This window comes from Halictus rubicundus, chromosome 1, assembly GCF_050948215.1.
Source record: "Halictus rubicundus isolate RS-2024b chromosome 1, iyHalRubi1_principal, whole genome shotgun sequence".
NCBI lineage: Eukaryota > Metazoa > Arthropoda > Insecta > Hymenoptera > Halictidae > Halictus > Halictus rubicundus.
This window is the reverse complement of record NC_135149.1, coordinates 24,249,898-24,269,593: the sequence shown is the minus strand read 5'-3', so window position 1 is coordinate 24,269,593 and position 19,696 is coordinate 24,249,898. Positions and strand designations below refer to the sequence as shown.

At 33.7% G+C, this 19,696-nt stretch overlaps 1 protein-coding gene across 2 annotated transcripts in view; it reads left to right on the top strand.

Moving 5' to 3' along the window:
- Positions 1-19,696, top strand: part of LOC143358426 (uncharacterized) — a 64,399-nt gene that overhangs the window by 19,082 nt on the left and 25,621 nt on the right. Inside the window, exons 2-6 of one of the 2 annotated variants that reach the window (XM_076795591.1) lie at positions 1,571-1,765; positions 2,054-2,308; positions 2,796-2,931; positions 3,404-3,520; positions 5,735-16,752. In XM_076795591.1, the coding sequence (XP_076651706.1) occupies positions 1,571-1,765; positions 2,054-2,308; positions 2,796-2,931; positions 3,404-3,520; positions 5,735-6,213 (1,182 nt within the window). In that variant the 3' untranslated portion in view covers positions 6,214-16,752. Of the gene's footprint in view, positions 1-1,570; positions 1,766-2,053; positions 2,309-2,795; positions 2,932-3,403; positions 3,521-5,734; positions 16,753-19,696 lie in introns of those variants that run through there. The other variant, XM_076795582.1, reaches the window with a different exon arrangement.

Genomic DNA, 19,696 nt, shown 5'->3' with positions numbered 1-19,696 from the left:
ATATTGAGAATAGAAGAAGAACTTTATGATATTTCAGTGTGAATTTTGTTTAATTACATACTCGCAGTATGTTATCTACTAAATGTTGTAAATTGGTGGTCTACTGGTATTCTACATTATAGATTGAAGAAAATATTGTTTGGAAATGTATTCAATTTTATAACTTTACAGAAAAAATGGAAGTTTACATTATGAAAAGAAAAGTAGTTACAGTGGTACTACTTATTAATTACGGTGATAATACTCATCAATTATAGTCTAATTAAAAGGTTCTAAGTTATTGATTATAAAGATTTACTATACCTATTGCTAAAATATAATTTACATTATATGTACATGTCCTAAAACATAAAGCAATGACCATCGAATATGAAGATATAGAATGCGCATGATGAGTAGTTATTCTTTTGTTAATGTTATTAACAAACGGTTAAAAGTAAATAAAATATATGCAATCTCGAAAACATAATTTAGATAGTTGTCATTTTATTTACATTTCCTTAAAATTGATAATGTAAGAAATATATGCTCTGTAAATCATTGCTATTGATGTAACACAATTCCTTGAAATTCATAAATACCTCCCCAAACTTGCAATGTATGCTAATAATTGTAATTTAAACTTTGAAATTTAATAAATATAAATTTTATTCTTTAACTATATTATAAATTGTGTACATTCTTTTTTTTTTGTTATTATTGTTACTTTCAAATAATGTATTATTTCTAGACATGTACAAAATTGTAAATAGTAATTTTTCTTTCTAATTATTAATATTAAAATTGTATTGGTACTTATAATCTATATTTTAATCAGAATATTAGATCATTTCTTGGAGTCTTGATTTTTCATGTCTTTAACATTGAGTCTCAAATTTGCAATAACTATAAAATTGATCTGAATAGAACATTAATTTGTGAGGGACCTACTTTGCGCATCACTGCATGAGATGTCATTTTTCTGCTCTCACGATATCCTTTAAATTTAATGTCTCATTATATGTAAGTCTGGTGAACATCTGTTAAAATTAAGAATTAATAATAAACATATGCCCTGAAAATAGTCATTAGAAAGATTAAGAATTTCAATTTACAACTTTGTACTATGGCGCATATCGCCCATAAAGCTTATGAAAATAGACTCCCTTTGATGAAGCTATTTTATAAATGTAGAAATATTCGTAATTTTCTATGCTCTGGGTTACAAACAATAATTTTGTGTGTTCTTTGTTGTGTTGTTATTTTTTATACTACATAAAGCTAAAAAGTAACACAGTTATTAGTAAACTTATCAGTTACATAAAAAGTGCTGATTATAAGCTTAATTTATTCGTGAATTTGACGTGCTAGTTTTGATAAATACATATATTACAGTATTGAATATTCAAGTAAACATATTAGCCAGAGCATGCAAAATTTTTTCTCAGTTCCACGTATGTAAATTACTCTGAAATTTATTATAGGTATAATAATATTTCTTAGATAAATATATATATAAAACAAAGGAAGTATAAGAGGAAGTAGATCTTTATTTCTATATTTCTATTTACATATGAATTTACTTTTATAGACAAATCCATGCAAGCATCCAATAATATTTATGCGAGATGTGGAGTTCGAACACCTACAGTCACTTTTGGAGTTTATGTATGCTGGGGAAGTTAACATATCTCAAGCTGAATTGCCTACATTTCTACGAACTGCTGAGTCTCTGCAAATCCGTGGCCTCACCGACTCTCAAAATATTCAGCACAACAACGAAAAGGTTTGTAGTTCAGAAAAGTAACACTGACGTGTTTTTACTTTATGTTAATTCAAGTTTTAATACTTGCAAGGTTTTCGGATAATATTAAGTATTAATTATTTAAATGTCAATAATACTTTTTTTATCAACTAGAACACATACAAAAAGTTACTGAGCATAGGTGCATTTGAATCAATGCAATAGGTAAAAAGTTATGCTAGGTGATTGAATTTATTTCTTTTAATCAAATATTTATTGTTAAAGAATTTGTTTTAATCCGCTAATGCCATTTTAATTTGTTGCACTTAGCATTTGAAAACTAACAACATACATACATCAAATGGCCGTGGGTTGATCTCACCAAGTTTGGAGGAGGACCGTAGCAGAACATCACCAGCCTCAAGTCCTCCACCATTGAAAAGGCTGTGCAAACGAAGTGATTCGCCTCAGATATCTAGTCCAGTACCAGCTGCAGTGGCCTGTGCTCCTGGAACGCCACGCACACGGCCATTAATTGAGCCACAAGTTCAACTCGACTGCTACAAAGATCTCGATATTGTTGAGGTTAGTTACACTTCAGTCAGTTTGTAACAAGAACGTAATTTATTGACAGCATAGCATAAATGCATAGATTTCTCTATACATTTTTGAGAACCCTCTGGTTTTTGATATAATTTTATCTGATATTAACCACTAAATCTACTGAAATATTAAATGTGCCGGTAATTATGAAAGCGAAGTAAGTTATACCTTCTTTCTTCGAGATATTTAGACTTTTATCATGATAACATATATATAGTACATAATATGCAATATATAATATATAATTTTTCACTTCATTATATAATTATTAGTAAAATCAATTCATGTTATGCATAATAAGCAAAAAGGTCAATTTGTTTCGAATCTTGACTTACACTGCTTTCATAATTTTCGGCACATATATAGTTCTTATATAAGATATGTTAGATAAATAAACATGAATAGATTACAATAGTAATTTGTAATGAAAGTGAAATCAAATATTTATAATAATATTTCTGTCCTTCAGCCAAAAATAGAATTACCAGAATATGGAAGCGATGATGATTGTTCTCCAAAGCAGGAGGTTAACACACTGCCAAGTCGTTTCCTTAGCCTTGACGGTGGCATGGAGGTTGTGCCATCTTATCCACCTTCTTATCAAGGTAATTGTAAGCGGTTTTAGTCGTTCTGTGTAATTGACATGTGCGAGAACCTGAAAATGTCGGGTCGGGACGGGTTTTCAATTTTCGGGATCATCCCCGAGAATACTCGGGATTCTCGGGACTTTCAAGAATCTCGAGAACCCGAACGACATTTTGGACTAATTTTATTTTGTGAGAGAATTTAAAAACTGCAGTCAAAACCGATATCACAATATTGTTGATCACACGATCTAAATTATATAGTCTCCAAATGTACTTATCGAAATTCTCAGGAATTCCGGTATTTTCGATCCTCAAAATTGTCTCGAAATCCGTTCCAATCCCGAAAAAATTCTCGATCCTATTCAATCCGAAAATTTTGGGTTCTCCCACACCTCCAGTACTCAGCTATTAAAGAAGTAAATTTTATTAATGAAAATGTAGTGAGCATACATTCTAAGAAGAATAGTTACTAATTAAAAAATTATTTTAGAAGGAGGAGCAGGGGGAGGAGGAGGAGGTGGTGGAGGCGGAGGTGGCGGATCGTTGGAAGGAGGGCAGCCAGGACCATCTCACGCCAGCAATACGGAGCTAAATCAAGAACAACAAGGTAAGTGACCACCCATCCCAACCCTAATTCTTTGGTAGTTGCGAGCACCATTACAAACAGCAACAACCTAGCCGATCATGTCGGAGAGAATTTTTTGGATGCGAGTAGAAACATGGAAGGAGAAGGGGAACCTCGGTTTGAAATGGTAAGCTCGTGTAGCTCGGTAGCTCTTGCTAGGCGGTAGGAGAGAGAAAGTGAGAGAAAGAGATCGAGTGAGAAAGAGAGAAAGAGGAGAGAGAAAGAGAGCGCGAGAGTGAGCGAGAGAGAGAGAGAGAGAGGGAGGAAAAGGAGGAAAGAGAGAGACATTTGACACTCGGAGGCGATCTTTTGATAATATTATCCAGGCGGAGTGCAGTTTGCGGCTGTATGTGTGAGAAAGTCAGCTGCGTGTACATACTCGGGCTCTACCTGTCCATTTTGTTTGCCAGATTTGGAGGGTATACTTCAGAATTATAGTTCAATCGTAACAGTTAGTTGATTCGGTTAAGATTTTGTACATCTTACGATTTATTGGAAGATAGTTTTTTTGTGATTTAAATTATAATCAGTTCTGCTCATAGATTAAACATAAATTTATTCTTTTTGAAACAGAAATGATTAAGCGTTTTTGTGAATGTAGTAACAATTTAGAAATAAATTTGACGAATTCAAAAGGTTAATACAGTACAGAAGAAAAAGAAATGAAATAGAAAAAGTTTTGAATACTTTTTGAAAGATAAGGAATAAATTCCCTCCGTCTGGTAAACCTGTCCGTTGCTTCCACGTTTTCCGTTCTTGTCCGTTAGATGACACGCCAATTAGTTTTTATTTATTCGATAGAATTCTGAATATTTTACAAACGCAATGTTAATTATTGTTAATTTTTACTGTGTTTACGATACTTCTAAATACCGTAAATTCTAACATTCTTTTGAGATATATTTTATTTTTATCTAATTGGCGTGATTTGTTCTATGTATCCATGTATATCTCACGGCAGAACACCCTACTTTGACATATTCTATACAACAAAGCAAGAGCTTGATGCCATAATATACTTAAGCTTCTCGGTCAAGGTCTGTGTTTGATCACTGTGTTGTAATTAAAAAAACTTAATATCATTGGCTTCACTAATTATATTATAATTCATTATAAATATTATACAGTATAAATTACAAATTTATTAAAAGTAGAGTGCTTCTAATTATTTTCATATGAAGTTTTAACATATAAAGATACTACATTATGAATACATATTCAGAAGTTTACTAGTTCTTAATTTGAACGATGAATTTAAAATACAGTAAATCTATATTTGCATCTTCAAGTAATTTGTATTATAAAATTCAATTCTTATCATTGTCTCTATTATCATCGTCACTTTTTAATGATGTGATTTATGGGTTCAGAAGGGAAAGGATTTCAAACGGATACATTAATTGGAAATTGTTTATTAGTAATGCTGTAATAATCATCAATAGTAATTGAAGTATCCCAGTACTAAGAGATTGAAGTATCAAGCGAAAATTATTCAACACGAAAGGGTGTTATTGTCGAGGAGCAGTTGTTGAAATGTTGGAGGATACTGCGCGAACTCTCACGCCTCATATACCCAATAACAACACGCTTACCATTTGTCTCCGATGTGTGTACGTTGGTGATGCGCGACATCGTAGTGCGCACGATAGGTAGCAATGGGATCAACCAATACCATTTCTCCAACCTTACATATTTATCATATTGAAAAACTATAAAAACATGAAAGAACTTATTGATTACAATTCTCAAAATATTTTCACAATGAATTATTGTACATCGACTCTTCTAAATTATTCTTTGTCTTGAAATTTTACTGCAGTTCTTGAGACTATCAAAAAAATTGAATTTAAGCGATATGAATGAAACTCTTCAGATCACTATTGGGAGAAAATTAAATAGAGAATAAGATATAATAAATTTTAACTTTTAATAAATGATTCCTATGGAAATGAAATTTGAACCATGACAATTTGAAGAATCTGACTTAAAAAAGATCCCATTGCTAAACTAGATAGAGCGTACAACAATCGTGCAGCTAGGGTTTCTCAGCTGGTTGTTGCTGTCCGGTGGTGGCTGGCAAATCGGAGACCCCACCCATAAATCCACTCAACAAAACAAAACAAAGAAAAAAAAAAGAAAAACTTCCTTCTCCGTGCTGCCTCTACCGGGTTAGAGCAAGTTGTGTGTGTGTTGCAGCTGACCTACGCAAACTGCACTCGCTGGACCCACGCCCCTGTCCTGTCTGCAACCGCATGTACAGTAACTTGTCGAACCTGCGTCAGCACATGCGCCTCATCCACAACCCCCAGAGTGTCACATGCCCCCTTTGTAACAAGCCATTCAAGACCAAGCTCTACCTGAAACGCCACCTGGTCAGCTTCCACGACCTCGGCGTCACAGAGAGACACCGTCAAGAAGAAATCTACCAGCAACAGCAGCCAAAGGCACAACAGCAAACTGGAGCGCAAACTCATCTACAAATTCAGGCACAGCAAACAGATACTGTCAAACCCTTCCCCGTGACCAGAGTTTCTACAGAAGAGGGCATACCCGCAGTGACTCTGGAGAATAAATCAAGAGCATTTCAAGATGGTGCTTACGAGGTCAATCAGACCAGTGTTGAATCAAAGCACTTTCAGAGCAACATGATGCAATTCGATGCAGCATACCACTAATGCGCCTTAGTTTTTTTGGCCCATTTGTGATAGTTTTTTGGTTGAGTAGAATTAATGCCAGTCGTTACTGGCAATCATAAACTCTTAAGGGAGTCGAGCGTGATCTTTCCAAGAAAGACCAAGGTGCGGCAGAGAGATTAAAGAGATTGTGCTGTAATGGAAAATAGAATTTAACGAAATTTTTAGTGCACAGAAAGTAACGTAACATTAAAACAATGGATAAACATATTTTTTAAATCTGATTTTTAAATTTCATGAGTTTACAAAAGCATTTTTATTGAACAAAATTCTATTCACTTTTGTTCAAAGAAGATATAATAATTTAAAGCGATGTTTGACGGAAATATTACATACTAATTTTCGTATTTTTCTTTTACACATCTTCAGATACAGAAAAATATTATACGTTATGAAAAGCATTAGTCGTTTTAAGTAAAAAACTATTGAAGCTTTGGTACCTAACAATTTAATCAAACTATGTTACATTTTTAGTTATTGTATGAGAAATTTCTAGCCATTTTAGAAATTTATTCTTTCTGTTTTATGAAAAAAATATGTTTCAAAGACCCAACACGAAGTAATTGGCGAAGAATTATTTTCGAAATCCATACAGCACATTGCTCGATTAGGATTAGTCTCTCTCAGCATCTTACAGTAATTGATAAAATAGATGTCCTTGAAGGACAACTCGCAAAAGGTGCCGTGCCTATTCGTCGTCGTAAGGAAAAGCGAGCGTATTCCTTAAAAAATACCACGAAAGAAACTACAAACAATTGCCGCAAGTGGAGCAGCCATCCCACCTCGTACTGATTATTCCGCGAGCCAGGATAACTTGTTGTTTTATTTGATGCTATACAGTGTTATATAAACTACAGATATTTACAACGATATTATATTCTTACAGAGGATTATATTTACTTTATTGATTACGTCACACGACTGGGTGCAACGCACAGAAACTCCCAGGATGACGTACGAACATATTATAATATATTTTTCACCACGTAGCAGTTTAACGGTGCGATAGACAGCCAACCGATTTTACAGCTCAAGCAGATTTACAGAGGATTTATTATTGACAGTTATCGATGGGAAACCACCGTGATGCAGCAGATTGAATTTAATATATTATAAGAGGCTTGTGTCCGAGATGGCTTTTCTTACAATAGAATTCTTAAGTGGAATTCTTTTATATGCTCTAATGTGATATTACAGAGCTATGCAACTCATTTATTCACCTTTTATTTATGGGCTTTTATTTCTCTTAGGACTTTTATATTACAGAAGTATTTTTAGCTTGCTTTGCTTAAGAAAATTAGTATACCAGAAGTTACTATTCTTTAAATAGTAGATTTTGATGTTCACTTTTAACAATGTAACAATACAACAAGTCTTTTTTTTTTCTCAAGTTCTCTATATTCTTGAATGAAAATATGGACATTCATTTTTAAGATTCTATCAAATTTCTGACAAAAAGTCTGTCTTTGTCTTACCAAAAAATTTTGGTTACTTATTCTTCGACTTTTTTGTTTTACTTTTTTTTCATAAGATTTGAAGTCTAGCAACTGTTAACAACATTGGGGAGTAATTATAGTAATGATTTTGATTCGCAGAGTTTTGTGTTTAAAATATCGTTTCTTTTGAGAGTATTCTTTCGTGCAGAAAGTACTATAATATTTTAAGATACTGATTAATATCGCATACATTTTTATACGCAGATTCACCTTTGTTGAGCAGTATCTTAACAATTTTATAGTCGACGATTGTAAACCTTAGAGTAGCGTCCAACATTTGGCTTACACACGATTTGTTCGACATTGATTCGCGAAGAAATTTTTCAATAAATTTACGTAGAACATGCTCATTTGACAACAGGAAGAAGAGAGAGCCGTCTCGGACACCGCCGAACTCCATAGCCATAGTACCACACAGTACAACTCAGGATCTTTTATATTATATTTTACAGATGACAATAGTTCCGTGAGCGCGATGTGTTCGATAAATTTTTCTCGGCGTACCGAGTCTGGGACTTCCAATAATTTCATTCCAATGGAATTTCAATTTTATCCCACCCGTAGAACCTTCATGTGAATGGAATACTTTTCGAAATGATTTTTGGTATATCCTTTATAGGTAGTGTTTATTGAAATTATTGATTGACAAGTCCACTAGTTGCGTAATTATGCCAGTGATTTTGTAAATGATTCGATGAACGATTTTATGAGCGATTTCGTTATTCTGTTAAAGATTGTATAATTGCGATTATAAAATTATTGCGAATCGTCCTCTAGACTCTGTGCCCGAGAAAAATCGAAATGTTGCGAATTAATCGCGCCGTTCACACAGGCTCCTTACCTCACGATTTACAATCAAATCACAGATGCAGCTATATATTATTATAATAAGTATATTTACATACCGTTTTACAACAGTGCCGGGGTCGCAACGACTGCGACCAATCAAATTTTTAACTGAAGCTACAACAAAGCATTCACCACGATAGAGATGGGAAAAACAAACTAATTCCAATTTTTTCGTCTCGTAAACGTGGACAGGTCTTTTTTTTCTCGTTACGCACTTTTTCCGAGGATTCTTCTATTATTCTTTTTTCCAACGCGTGGAACAGAGAGAGCTTCGTGCCCAGCGCATAGTTTTTACTCAATCTAAGATTAGAATATAAATGTTGCATATCATGTTATTAAGATTGTTGTACAGACAGCCTGTTGCAAACCTCGATCTGTCGATCTCGTCTCGATCGTGATCACTTCTGATCTTTATCCACAGTCTCGCTTGTAACCGTTTCTTCGAAATCGGACTTGCACATTTTATCCACAAATTGTTTATTTAATCTCTATTTAATCGGTGAAGATAATCGAACTGTATTACAGAAAAATTTCAGGAATAATTTTATCCGAAACTAGAATTTTTACCGGAAATTCAGAAATTTTTGTAATTAAGAAAACGAAAGACTTTGAATTTTCTAAGCGTACTTTCTTCAATTTTATTGAATCTGATGAACGCTATAATTTCTAAAGGAGATCCATTCGATTATTTTCAAGTGATTTTATCGATTAATAAAAATTATGATTCTGTTGTTATTTGACAGAGCTTTCGTAGAAGTTCGTAACGTTTCTGATACTTTTTATGATCGATTACAGTGTTGCGATTGAATTTGCGGATTAACTGAATTTTTTTTAACTTGGAAAAGCGATCGATAGATCGGATCTACGGATCGAGGCTCATATACATATACATATATCACACAATAAGCAGAATCAAACAGCGAACCGCAAGCAGATAGAGAAATAGAATGGATAAAGCAATGAACCGCATAAACCGGGATTCGAAACAGATGAAAACGAAACAAAGACAGTTTACAGGGATACCATTTTTTCTTTTTTTTCTAACTTGCAATCTTTCGCTGGGCATTAAAAGTGAATATACCGATCAGCCGATTAGTTGATTGATTGAATTCGTTCATTCATTCATTGAAACATTCCAAACAGAAGTGTAATACAGTTTTTCCATTTCTCCAAAAAACCGAAATCGCCGAATAATCAACTGACTAACAAGCAAGAATCGAAAGTTACAAGAAACAAAGAAACCAAAAAGAAAAAAAAAAGAAAAGAAAAGAAACGAAAGAAAAGAAAACAGGAAATTCATCGTCTGGGAAATCTCTTAGTCAGGAGAAAGCACCTTTTCGCAACATTTTTCGAATGTCCTCTTTGTCTTTTCCTTTTGTTACGTGCACGTGTGTCTCTTTTCTTTCAATGGGTGGGAGATTTGAAAATTGGAAAGTCGAAACGCTCCGTCGCGAACGGGGGACAAATCGAGACGGAGAGATATCGGAAGATGTGAATCATGTTTTCGCAGATTCGATCGAACTCACGCCTGAAACGGTGGGTTCGAAACATTCGAGGATAGAGATGGGCGTTAGAAAAAATGTTTGAACGAACGTATCGAGCCCGAAAATTTCAAGCAATTGTGCGCTCGATATTCACGAACTTTCTAATTTTCGATTCAACTATCTTTTCTTTTTAATCAAGCGAACGAAATGAAAAATAAGCACATACATTCGACGAGTAGATACGGATATTAACATTCCTGTGTTTCATCGATCGATTTTCATTTTAACTGTTATTTATTTGTATTATTATTTATTCCGAGCGTGTGACACGCTACTGAAAGTAAACGTTTAAGATGCATTTGAACGAACATCGTTTCGAGCGAAATTGTCAATTTTTCTCTATTATTCGTTTAATCGAGAATCTTTCTCTTTGCTTTCAAGGGAAGTGCATTTGTTTATTTGTTGTATATATTGTAAATTACAGCGATTCGTGTACTCGAGAGCTAGTAATTAACTGTAGGCACTAGAATTTAGGGGTAATCGAGGAAGAAAGGAGTGTTGGTTTCTCGTTCGGAGTATTTTAGAGTTTTTTGTTCGTTTTTTTTTTTTCATTTCATGGAAATGAAATCTCTAGTCAGGGTGAAGATTCGCAAAATGGTTTTGAAACGATTCAGCAATTTTCTACAGGGTGTCAAAAATAAATTCTAAATTGTCCACGTGTAAAATTCATTGTTACGTGTGCTTGTATGTACGTAAATTGCTTACGAAATTCTGTCTGGCAAGATGTCTCTCAAAGAATTTTGCGATTTACAAATTCTTTGGATCTTGCCCGGATTTCGGAAGATCGAAATAGTCGACGTACCGCTAGATCAGTCGAGCATCGTTTTAAGTTTTAAAGGCGTATCTATGTAAAACGAAGATCAAAAATAGGGAGAATAATTGTCATACGACGGGACACGTTTCGGAAAATGAAAAGAAAAGAAGAAAAGTTATTTTGTTGTAACGAATGCCCCGGCGTTTCGACATGTATACGATCGGAAAGAAACGCCGGGTGTTTTACGCTAGCGAGTAAATTAGTATAAGACGCGAATGGACTTGTTGTGATGATGATAAATTGTATTCGAACTTTTGACACCGTCTGTAGGACGAAAGATAATTTTAATGCTTTTTCGAGTGTGGTGATATTAAACGAAAGGACAAATTTTTATAATACGAAAACGAACTCCATGCATAGGAAGAGTATATTGATAAAATATACTTCACTGAAATTGCGACCGAAGAATTCGCAAATTGTACTGCAAATTAACCTAATATTTCTTAGTTCTCTCTCTCTTCTCTCTCTCTCTCACACACACATCTAGTATCTATATCCCTCGTTTTTGTGTCTAATATAAAAAGGGATTTTCTATTTGATAGCGTACTCAAACGACCAGTATTTCACTATATTTTTTAATAGTGATTTTTATAACTGTAAAGGAACAGTAATCGATAGTGCAATCTTTCGAACGTAAGCGTAGTTAGTTCATCAGTATTAAAATCCATAGGAGTATACATAATTTTCGTGCAATTTTCCGTGATCTTTATTCGCTTCTCGTTTCATTCTGTTGACACAGCATTCTTTTTTTCTCTATAGGTTCGTTAGCCTCTTTGTTCTCATTCGTTGTTCGAAACCAATCACAGACCTCCGATCATTGTTTATCATAAACCAGTTAATTTTTACAGCTTTATTTACAGATGTGCTAAGTTTGTCTTCCTCCCTTTTTTTTCTAGTGTAGAATTTAATTTTCATTCAACTTGTACGACAGCAAAGAAACTGAAATGGTAGATCATTAAAGTGTTACAACCGTCGATTGATTTGTTGATTGATCGATCAACGATTATATATTAATCATATGCTTAAAGGTATCAGCACGCTAATGTCATGTTATTAATCAAATAGTCATCGTTGATTGGGATTTTTTGGATGCATTTGGTTCTTTCCACAGTTTTCTCCGAATGCATTGATTAATCAGTTTAAAAGGGGTACGCCGTGATTAGTGGAGTCATGAAACCATTTTCGGTGAATCCAGAACGTAATAAGCTTATACATGTGTCTCAACAGTTTATGCCAATCTCAAAGTGATAAATATTTTTCTTTTTTTTTTTTACTAGAATTTGAAGTCTCATACGAGGCTTATTTCTGCTATACAGGATTATTTGGTACGGTGATGTAGCTGTGTTCGTTTATTAACAATTCATAGAAGCATAATAAAAATTAATAATTAATTCTACACGTCGTTGAAACGAGTATGGTTTATTTTTAAACTTGTCTATTCATAAGCAATAAATAAAAATGAAATAATCTCGTTGAAATTATAATCACCAGAAATGGTGAATAAATTGAACACGATTACTGTAAAATAACTTATTGTCCAAACGAACTTTAAACTTTGAAGAGCACACTTTCATATTTACGAAATTTTTGCATTGAATTTTCAAACGTGCTCGGACACAAGAGTTCCCGTTGTGTTTACGAAAAGGTTCATTGAAAATGGATGACCTCACCAATACAGGCTCCCCTGTTAGTTAACGTGTCGACAATATCAAGTGTCATTGAGACAGATTTCTGAGTAAAAACGTTTTCGATGTCCGCTTATGTTCGTATCGCCGTATTTCTAAGAAGATAAATTGCTTCAATTACTCGCAATCAGCGTGTTAAATTGATTAAGTATGAGAGGAATAGTATAGAATTTCGTTACGCCTAATTTGTTGAATCAAGATTATCAGGAACCGTTCTGGCAGATATAATTCGCCCTTTTTTCAATTACGTATGGTAATAACGAACCGGCGATGAACGACTGTTGTTGGCAATATTATGTTCTGTTCCAAAAAAAAGAAAGAAAAAAGATTGTACTCAATTTCCAAGAGAAAATACTTCTCGAGGATCGTTATTTATTCGAACGAGTCTTTAGCTAAGTATTGTTTCGGAAAGCAATGCATACGGAACCATTCGACTATGAAGTAAGCACTATTAGTAAGATGTCTATCTATTAATATTTATCTAAAGGTAACGTAAATTATCGAGCTGTAAATTAATAGCTTTCTGCGTTGTATAAGAGGCCCGGTTGCGAATTTCAGTGAGAGAGAAACACTCGCCGAACGAGAATCCAAGGTGATATATAGATTCCAACAACCTTTTTGCAAATCTATTTTAGGAAGTCCTTCTTTTTGCAAAAGAAACGCCGCGCATTCGAAAAGAACTCCACCAGTTTTGGAAACTGAAATTCTCATTATTGACGTGTAATTGTAACGGGACGTTTCGATCGTTGGACGTCGACGTAGTGTCAAATCTTTTATACGAATTCGAGGAGCTTTAGATTTTTGCAAAAAATGGGATTCCACGATTCCTTCAGAATCTTTCACAAGAAAATCGAACTTTAGGATACGTTCGATCGCGAATCGAATTTATTCTATAAAATCCCCTGCACTCGCAGCGGGGAAAATCACTGTGGAGAAGAAAAACATTCTGCTTTGTATACTTTTCTTCCAACTATTTGGGACGATTGTACTTACAATGTCCTTAAATAATACCTTACAAACAAAACTAGTAGACCTACGAAATTTTTGTATGCGGCGAACGCGAAAGTTATGCGAACTTTGGAGAACAACGCATAACTCGCATGCCTCAATATTTTTATTCATTATTTGTGCAGGACTTTCGTGCAATTTAGCATTGCAACGATGATAGTGTATTTGTTCATTCGATGTTTTTGACGATTCTCCCAAACATTATGTTCTAAACAATTGTCCAAGAAACTTGCGTATTTCGTTGCGAAACTTTCTATATAAATAAATTTTATTTATTTTTTGTGAAATTTCTTATTTTAGATGATATTTTATAAAATATCGTTTAATGGCATTTTTAAAGTAAATCTCAAAGGTCCACTTAAGGGTTAACGTGGAAGATTTGTGTATACCACAAATAATCAATAAAGATATTAAAAATACTAGTTATAGTTTGTTGATCAAGGTGAACAGAACTTCCGTGTTCGTCAATTAGGCTAGCTGAAGATCTCTGCAATGAACAAAGGCTATCGTTCTCGTTTTTTTCGCGAAGAAAAACACGTAATGTATAAATTAGGCGAACGCTCTCGAGCTTCGACCACAATTATTCAGAGACAAAACAAAATTGAGAACTGGTCTTGGAATTTTTGCAGAGAGTCCGAGGGAAATTAGGATTGCAATTCGGATTGCAAGCAAACATTTGTAACGAGAAACTCTCATCCACACACACACACACACACACATCCACGCACACACGTACACACATTCGACACTAAATTTCCAAGCGTCTGACATGTTTTCGGGAGTTACTGCGAACATCGTCACGATCTTTGCATCAGATTGCAACCATTAGATTCCAAAGGTTTTTACAGAAAAAAAAAAAAATAAAGAAGTCATGGGGAAACTAGAGTATAGAATTTTTACTGCCAGGTCGAGGACAAAATGAACTAGGTTTTTTCGAGATGAAAAAAATATTTCAATTGAATGCAAGTGGTTCGAAAGAAGGTTTATTTGCGAAAGTCCACGAAGAGTTACGATATGTACAATCCTTTCAGCGTATTTGATGAGAAATAAAACAAAAAACGAAACTATGAAATATATCGCGGAGATATTCTTGGTGCGAGAATAAGTTAGAAAAATGTTCGAGTGGGAAAATTTGTTGATCCGCGATGCTTGCAAGATTATTTCGCATCTTTCCCGATAATTCTCGAAACTATTCGCGAAGAAGTCCGTGCATTAGAACGCCGACACACCTTGGTTGAAATGATTTCGGAAATTTCTACCAGGAGTGACTAAAGAATTACGAATGAAAAAAAGGGCCGGGGACGCTCAACGAGGTTTTCCGACGTATTTTCGCATTGAGAAAACAAAAGTTTTGCGCGTGTGTACATTAGAGGGGAAGCACACCTCGAGTGGATTTTCTTCGAATTTTCTCGCTTCTGACGTAGAAATTTTTCTCGCTTTATATCTAAGTGATACCACTTTATTTAGTAGGACCTATTATTATATACTGTCCCGAGTGACATAGCGTATATATACAAAATACTAATAATTCATAATTATTCACACGAACGACTGAGAATAATCGCTTTCTGTCCTTTTTTCGCTGTGTGAAAGAACATTTAATGTCGACGATAAACAGATGGTAATAAGATTTTGTACTTACGATTAGACAAACCCTCTGAACAGATAATTGCGCGAGTTTGCAACAAAAAGTAAAAAGATTTGTGTGCGAGCGGTTTCGTTTCACGGATTGTTCATTCGACGTGTAAAAATTGTGGCGAAGGAAAAATGTATTTTTGTAAGTGGACAAGTTAAGGTATTTTTTTAAAAGCTTTATATCTAGACCTTTCCAAATGCATTGGAACAGTTTCGGTTGAGTTTGCTGAAAATCATGTGATAAGTAGTGACTAATTATCGTTTAGAAGTATTATTATTATTATTATTACTACTATTATTTTATATTGTGGTCATGAAATTTCTCTTTGTCCACTTATCTGTGAGCAATTATCTGTGCAGATTGACCTTCGCAATAATAACAGGGATGATAAATATTGTAAACCTTTTGCAGTCGCTCGTAAAACATTTAAGTGTCATTGCATACTGATTTGCGCGCTGTTCTTCTTTATCATTGATTTGCGAACATTAACTGATTAAGCGGTGACGACTTCAGATTTATGACGAAAGAAAAATCATCGAAAGTCACTAAACTTATTTTTATTGTGATTACTAGACTGCGGATTTTATGCATTTATCACGAAGTCAGTGCGATTTTGAAAAGAATTTGAAATGCGCTTTTTTGAGCTAATTAAAATCATCAAAGGAAAAACGAAATTTCTATTTGGCACTAGTTTCGTACAATTTTTATTTTGCATAAAGATCCGCAGTCTAGTGATTAGTCGTTCTCGAAAAAGTCAAATCTTGCCAGCAATTAATTGTTTATTGTTGAACTGAAAGTTTTTTCGATGTTCTCGTTCCTACACGTTTGCAGCCGATGATTGCGTACGATTGCGAAATTCTGCGAGAAAATAAACAATTCAGACAAATTTTGGAAAGGTGGAAAATCATCGGCTGCGAAGTCGTTTATACGATTCTTACCGTAGAGGGGTGTCAATTTTTTTCGCAAAAAAAATGTCAACATTTTTTCAGCATTGAAGCATCGAGACAATTGACGAGTATCAAAAATGTCGATAGTGAGAATCGCATAACACCGAGTCATGGAAAACCCGACTGTTCAACAAATCGTCTAATAAGTTAATGATGGAAATTTTCTAGACTGCAAATGGTTGGGACACGTTTTTCTAGAGTTCCTTTTCTGGTCGCTCATTAAGCCGTTTAGCTGACTAATTAATCGTTCCATTAATCGTTCTGTTAATTAAGAGAAAGCGTCGTCTCGATACTTAATCAAACATGTTCGTTAATGGACGATCATTAGAATGGAGCATGTTTAATACCAGACAAACTTTCAAATGTTTTTATCTTTTTTTAAAATAATTTTTTTTTTTTTGAGAATTCTTTTCACTGTAATGAAAACATCTTCGATCGTTTTGTGTTGTTACATTAGGTTCCTATTTTACTCGACTCTTCGATCTACGTATACTGTTTAAGCCAAAAATTGTGAAAATAAATGACCATGTTTTTTTATTCGATTTGTGACATTTGTAAGACTGTTCTTTTCTTGTGAAACCTTTTGTGGACACGTGCTCAGTCACTCCAATGATCCATGACTATATATTTTCTTAAAATAACACTTGTAAATATCAGACAAAACTGCATGATTAACATTTATCGAAACGCAGTTGTATATAAAAGTGTGTGGGTATATTTATGATTGTGGATTTATTAGCATTTCGAAACACTATAATATTCGTCGAATTAGTTGGAAATATTTTCCTAGTACTAAGTTACTGCATACGAAGTTGATTGATTAATTTTACATTAAATTGTTCGAAGTTAAATTAAATCTTTTAATTTGAACTTATTGAATTACTATATTAGTGCAGATGAAGTTCATTTATTAACTTTTTCCAAAATTTCAATGATTCAAAAAGTTTCTGACGTCTGTGCGAATTTGTAATGTTTTGTTGTACACAATTTTATGAGAATTCTTTCTTCGTTTACTTCATTCAGAATGACCATAATGTTTATTTAAAAATTCATTCGTGATTTTTCAAATAAGTCGAAAGAATAATCAACTGAATAAACTAATCAATAATATATATCTTATAATATGTATTAATTGATTAAGTGCACAATGGTTTTTTAATGTAGGTATTTACTATAAAATAATACTCATACATATTTAGAATGAACATAACTTGTTTGGAACGTATGTGTTCTACTTATTATTTTCCTATATTATAAGTTCAATAAATTTTTCAACGTTCGATGTTGGAATTTTTATATTTTTCGAAACCCTCAATTTTTTATGTCTTCAAATCCACAGACAATTGGAATGTATTTTGCTCACTTGTGCAAGGAGAAGTAATTTAATAACGATTGTGTTATGACAAAAATACGTCATGCTATAACGATCCGCATTTTATTATTACGCTCTGCAGTTGAACATTAACTAAAAACGAAGTCGTCAGATAAAATACCAGTAAGATTAGATAATTTGTGCACATCCGTTTCGTGGATGCGAATGGAGCACGATAAAACATTGATGAAACATTCAACGAATGCATGCTAATGCTAATGCGAGTAAAAATATATTGCACTAAATGCACAAAAATTAAAAATACCGAGTAAAATATCGTAATTAATGGAAAGATTTATGAAACATTTTAATACCCCGATTGACAGGAAAACTAAAAGACATGGCAGGTTTTCATGTCTCCATTCACAATTTTTATGCTAACTACGAGGATGAGTGATTGGAAGAAAAATTAAAATGCATGGTAGGATTTCATGTTTCAGTTCACAATTTCCACCACATTATCATAATAATAAAGCCACCTTGCCCAGGCTTTACTTGAATGGAACGTAATTATAAAAATTAGAAGAGGCTTCTATAAAATTATGTTCTGTCAAATTTGGCTTTCATTTATAGAATATCAATGATTCCCAGTTTAATATAGAAAATTCAAGTAAAATAAAAACATCATTTGATTAGAATTCGTACTTTGGTATGAAACTGTTCGTTTATAATTATTTCTACATTACGAAGCAAAGTACTTGAAATAATTTTGGAAAAATTAATTTTATAGGCGATTAGTGGACTTGTGAATCGTTATCCAAATCCCCATTTTTGTACGTTGTTTAATAAAAAGAAAGAAATAGAATAAAAATCTCTTTCGCTCAGTAGAAGATTGTAACAAAACAAAAATATTGTTAACGATCGTTAATAATGTTAATATAATACATTTCCTTGCGTTTTACAAATTTGTATAAGCCATAAACGCATACAGATCCACACTCTGATTAGTTGAAGTTAAAATTTAATAATCTATTGAACATTCAGTAATAATTCATAAAGAATCGATCAGTTTTCCCTCGTTCTCAAATCGGATAAAAAAAAAAGAAACGCACTCAGGTCAGGTATCAACAAATTAATCATTAAATCGTTCACGAGGAGTCGTGTTATACCTCTGCTTCCTCGCAGCCGAATATCGTGCGTCAAAACAATTAATTAACAATGAATTTATCGAAAAACAACCTACTCGAAGAATTCATTTGGTCAGGAATACATACGTTTGTCAGTTAAATGTTCGTGTAAGACAAAGTATATTTCAATTTTCTACCAATTTTCACATTCTTTCCCAATACAATCGTAAAAACAGACTCGGTGAAACAGCTTTTTTCGACGGAGGAAAATCTGTTTCGAGAAATTAACGAGATAGATAATTGTCGGAATTGTAACATTGGCGTGGATACGCATTGCACGCGATGCTTTGCAATAATTTTGTCGTGTTTTCGCGATCCGTCCAGGCCGGTGTTCCAATTCGCGGTGAATTGTATGCGATCTTTTAATTGGCAGCGCGGAAGATATCAATGAATAAAGATATTCAGATTTGTACATCACTTATTCGATATATACTTATTTCATATTTTCTGTTCTCCGGCGCTATATACCGTGTTTCCTTTTATATTTATCACGGGCGAACGCGTTTCGTCGCAAAAACTGATGACGCGTAAGAAACGACGTTCCGACTTGTTCTACTTGAATAGTCTTTTTTGGTGAAAAAAATCCAATCTTGTCTTTTGCGGAATCGTGTAGCTTAACTTTTCAGAGAAATGTCTCTGTAAAATTTTAAAATTCAGAATATTTTTTTAAGTCATCGTTGAAAGCACGAACAATTTTTTCGGAAAAATAGAATATTTCAATTTTCTGCCGTTACCATTTTTCACCAAATAATTTCACCGATATTCTATTATCGTTAGTGTGATTAATTTGTAACCAGTGGAAAATATTTTTTTAAATTTTATACAGGGTGTGCCAAAAATGTATTTCCTTGGAAGGGGTGGATTCCAGAGACCGTTTGAAGTAACTTTTTCCTTTGCGAAAATCTTCTCCGCGGTTTTATTAACGAAAGACACGGACCAATCAGAGCGCGGCTATAGCAGAGGGATTCCGGGCTTGGCATTGGCTGA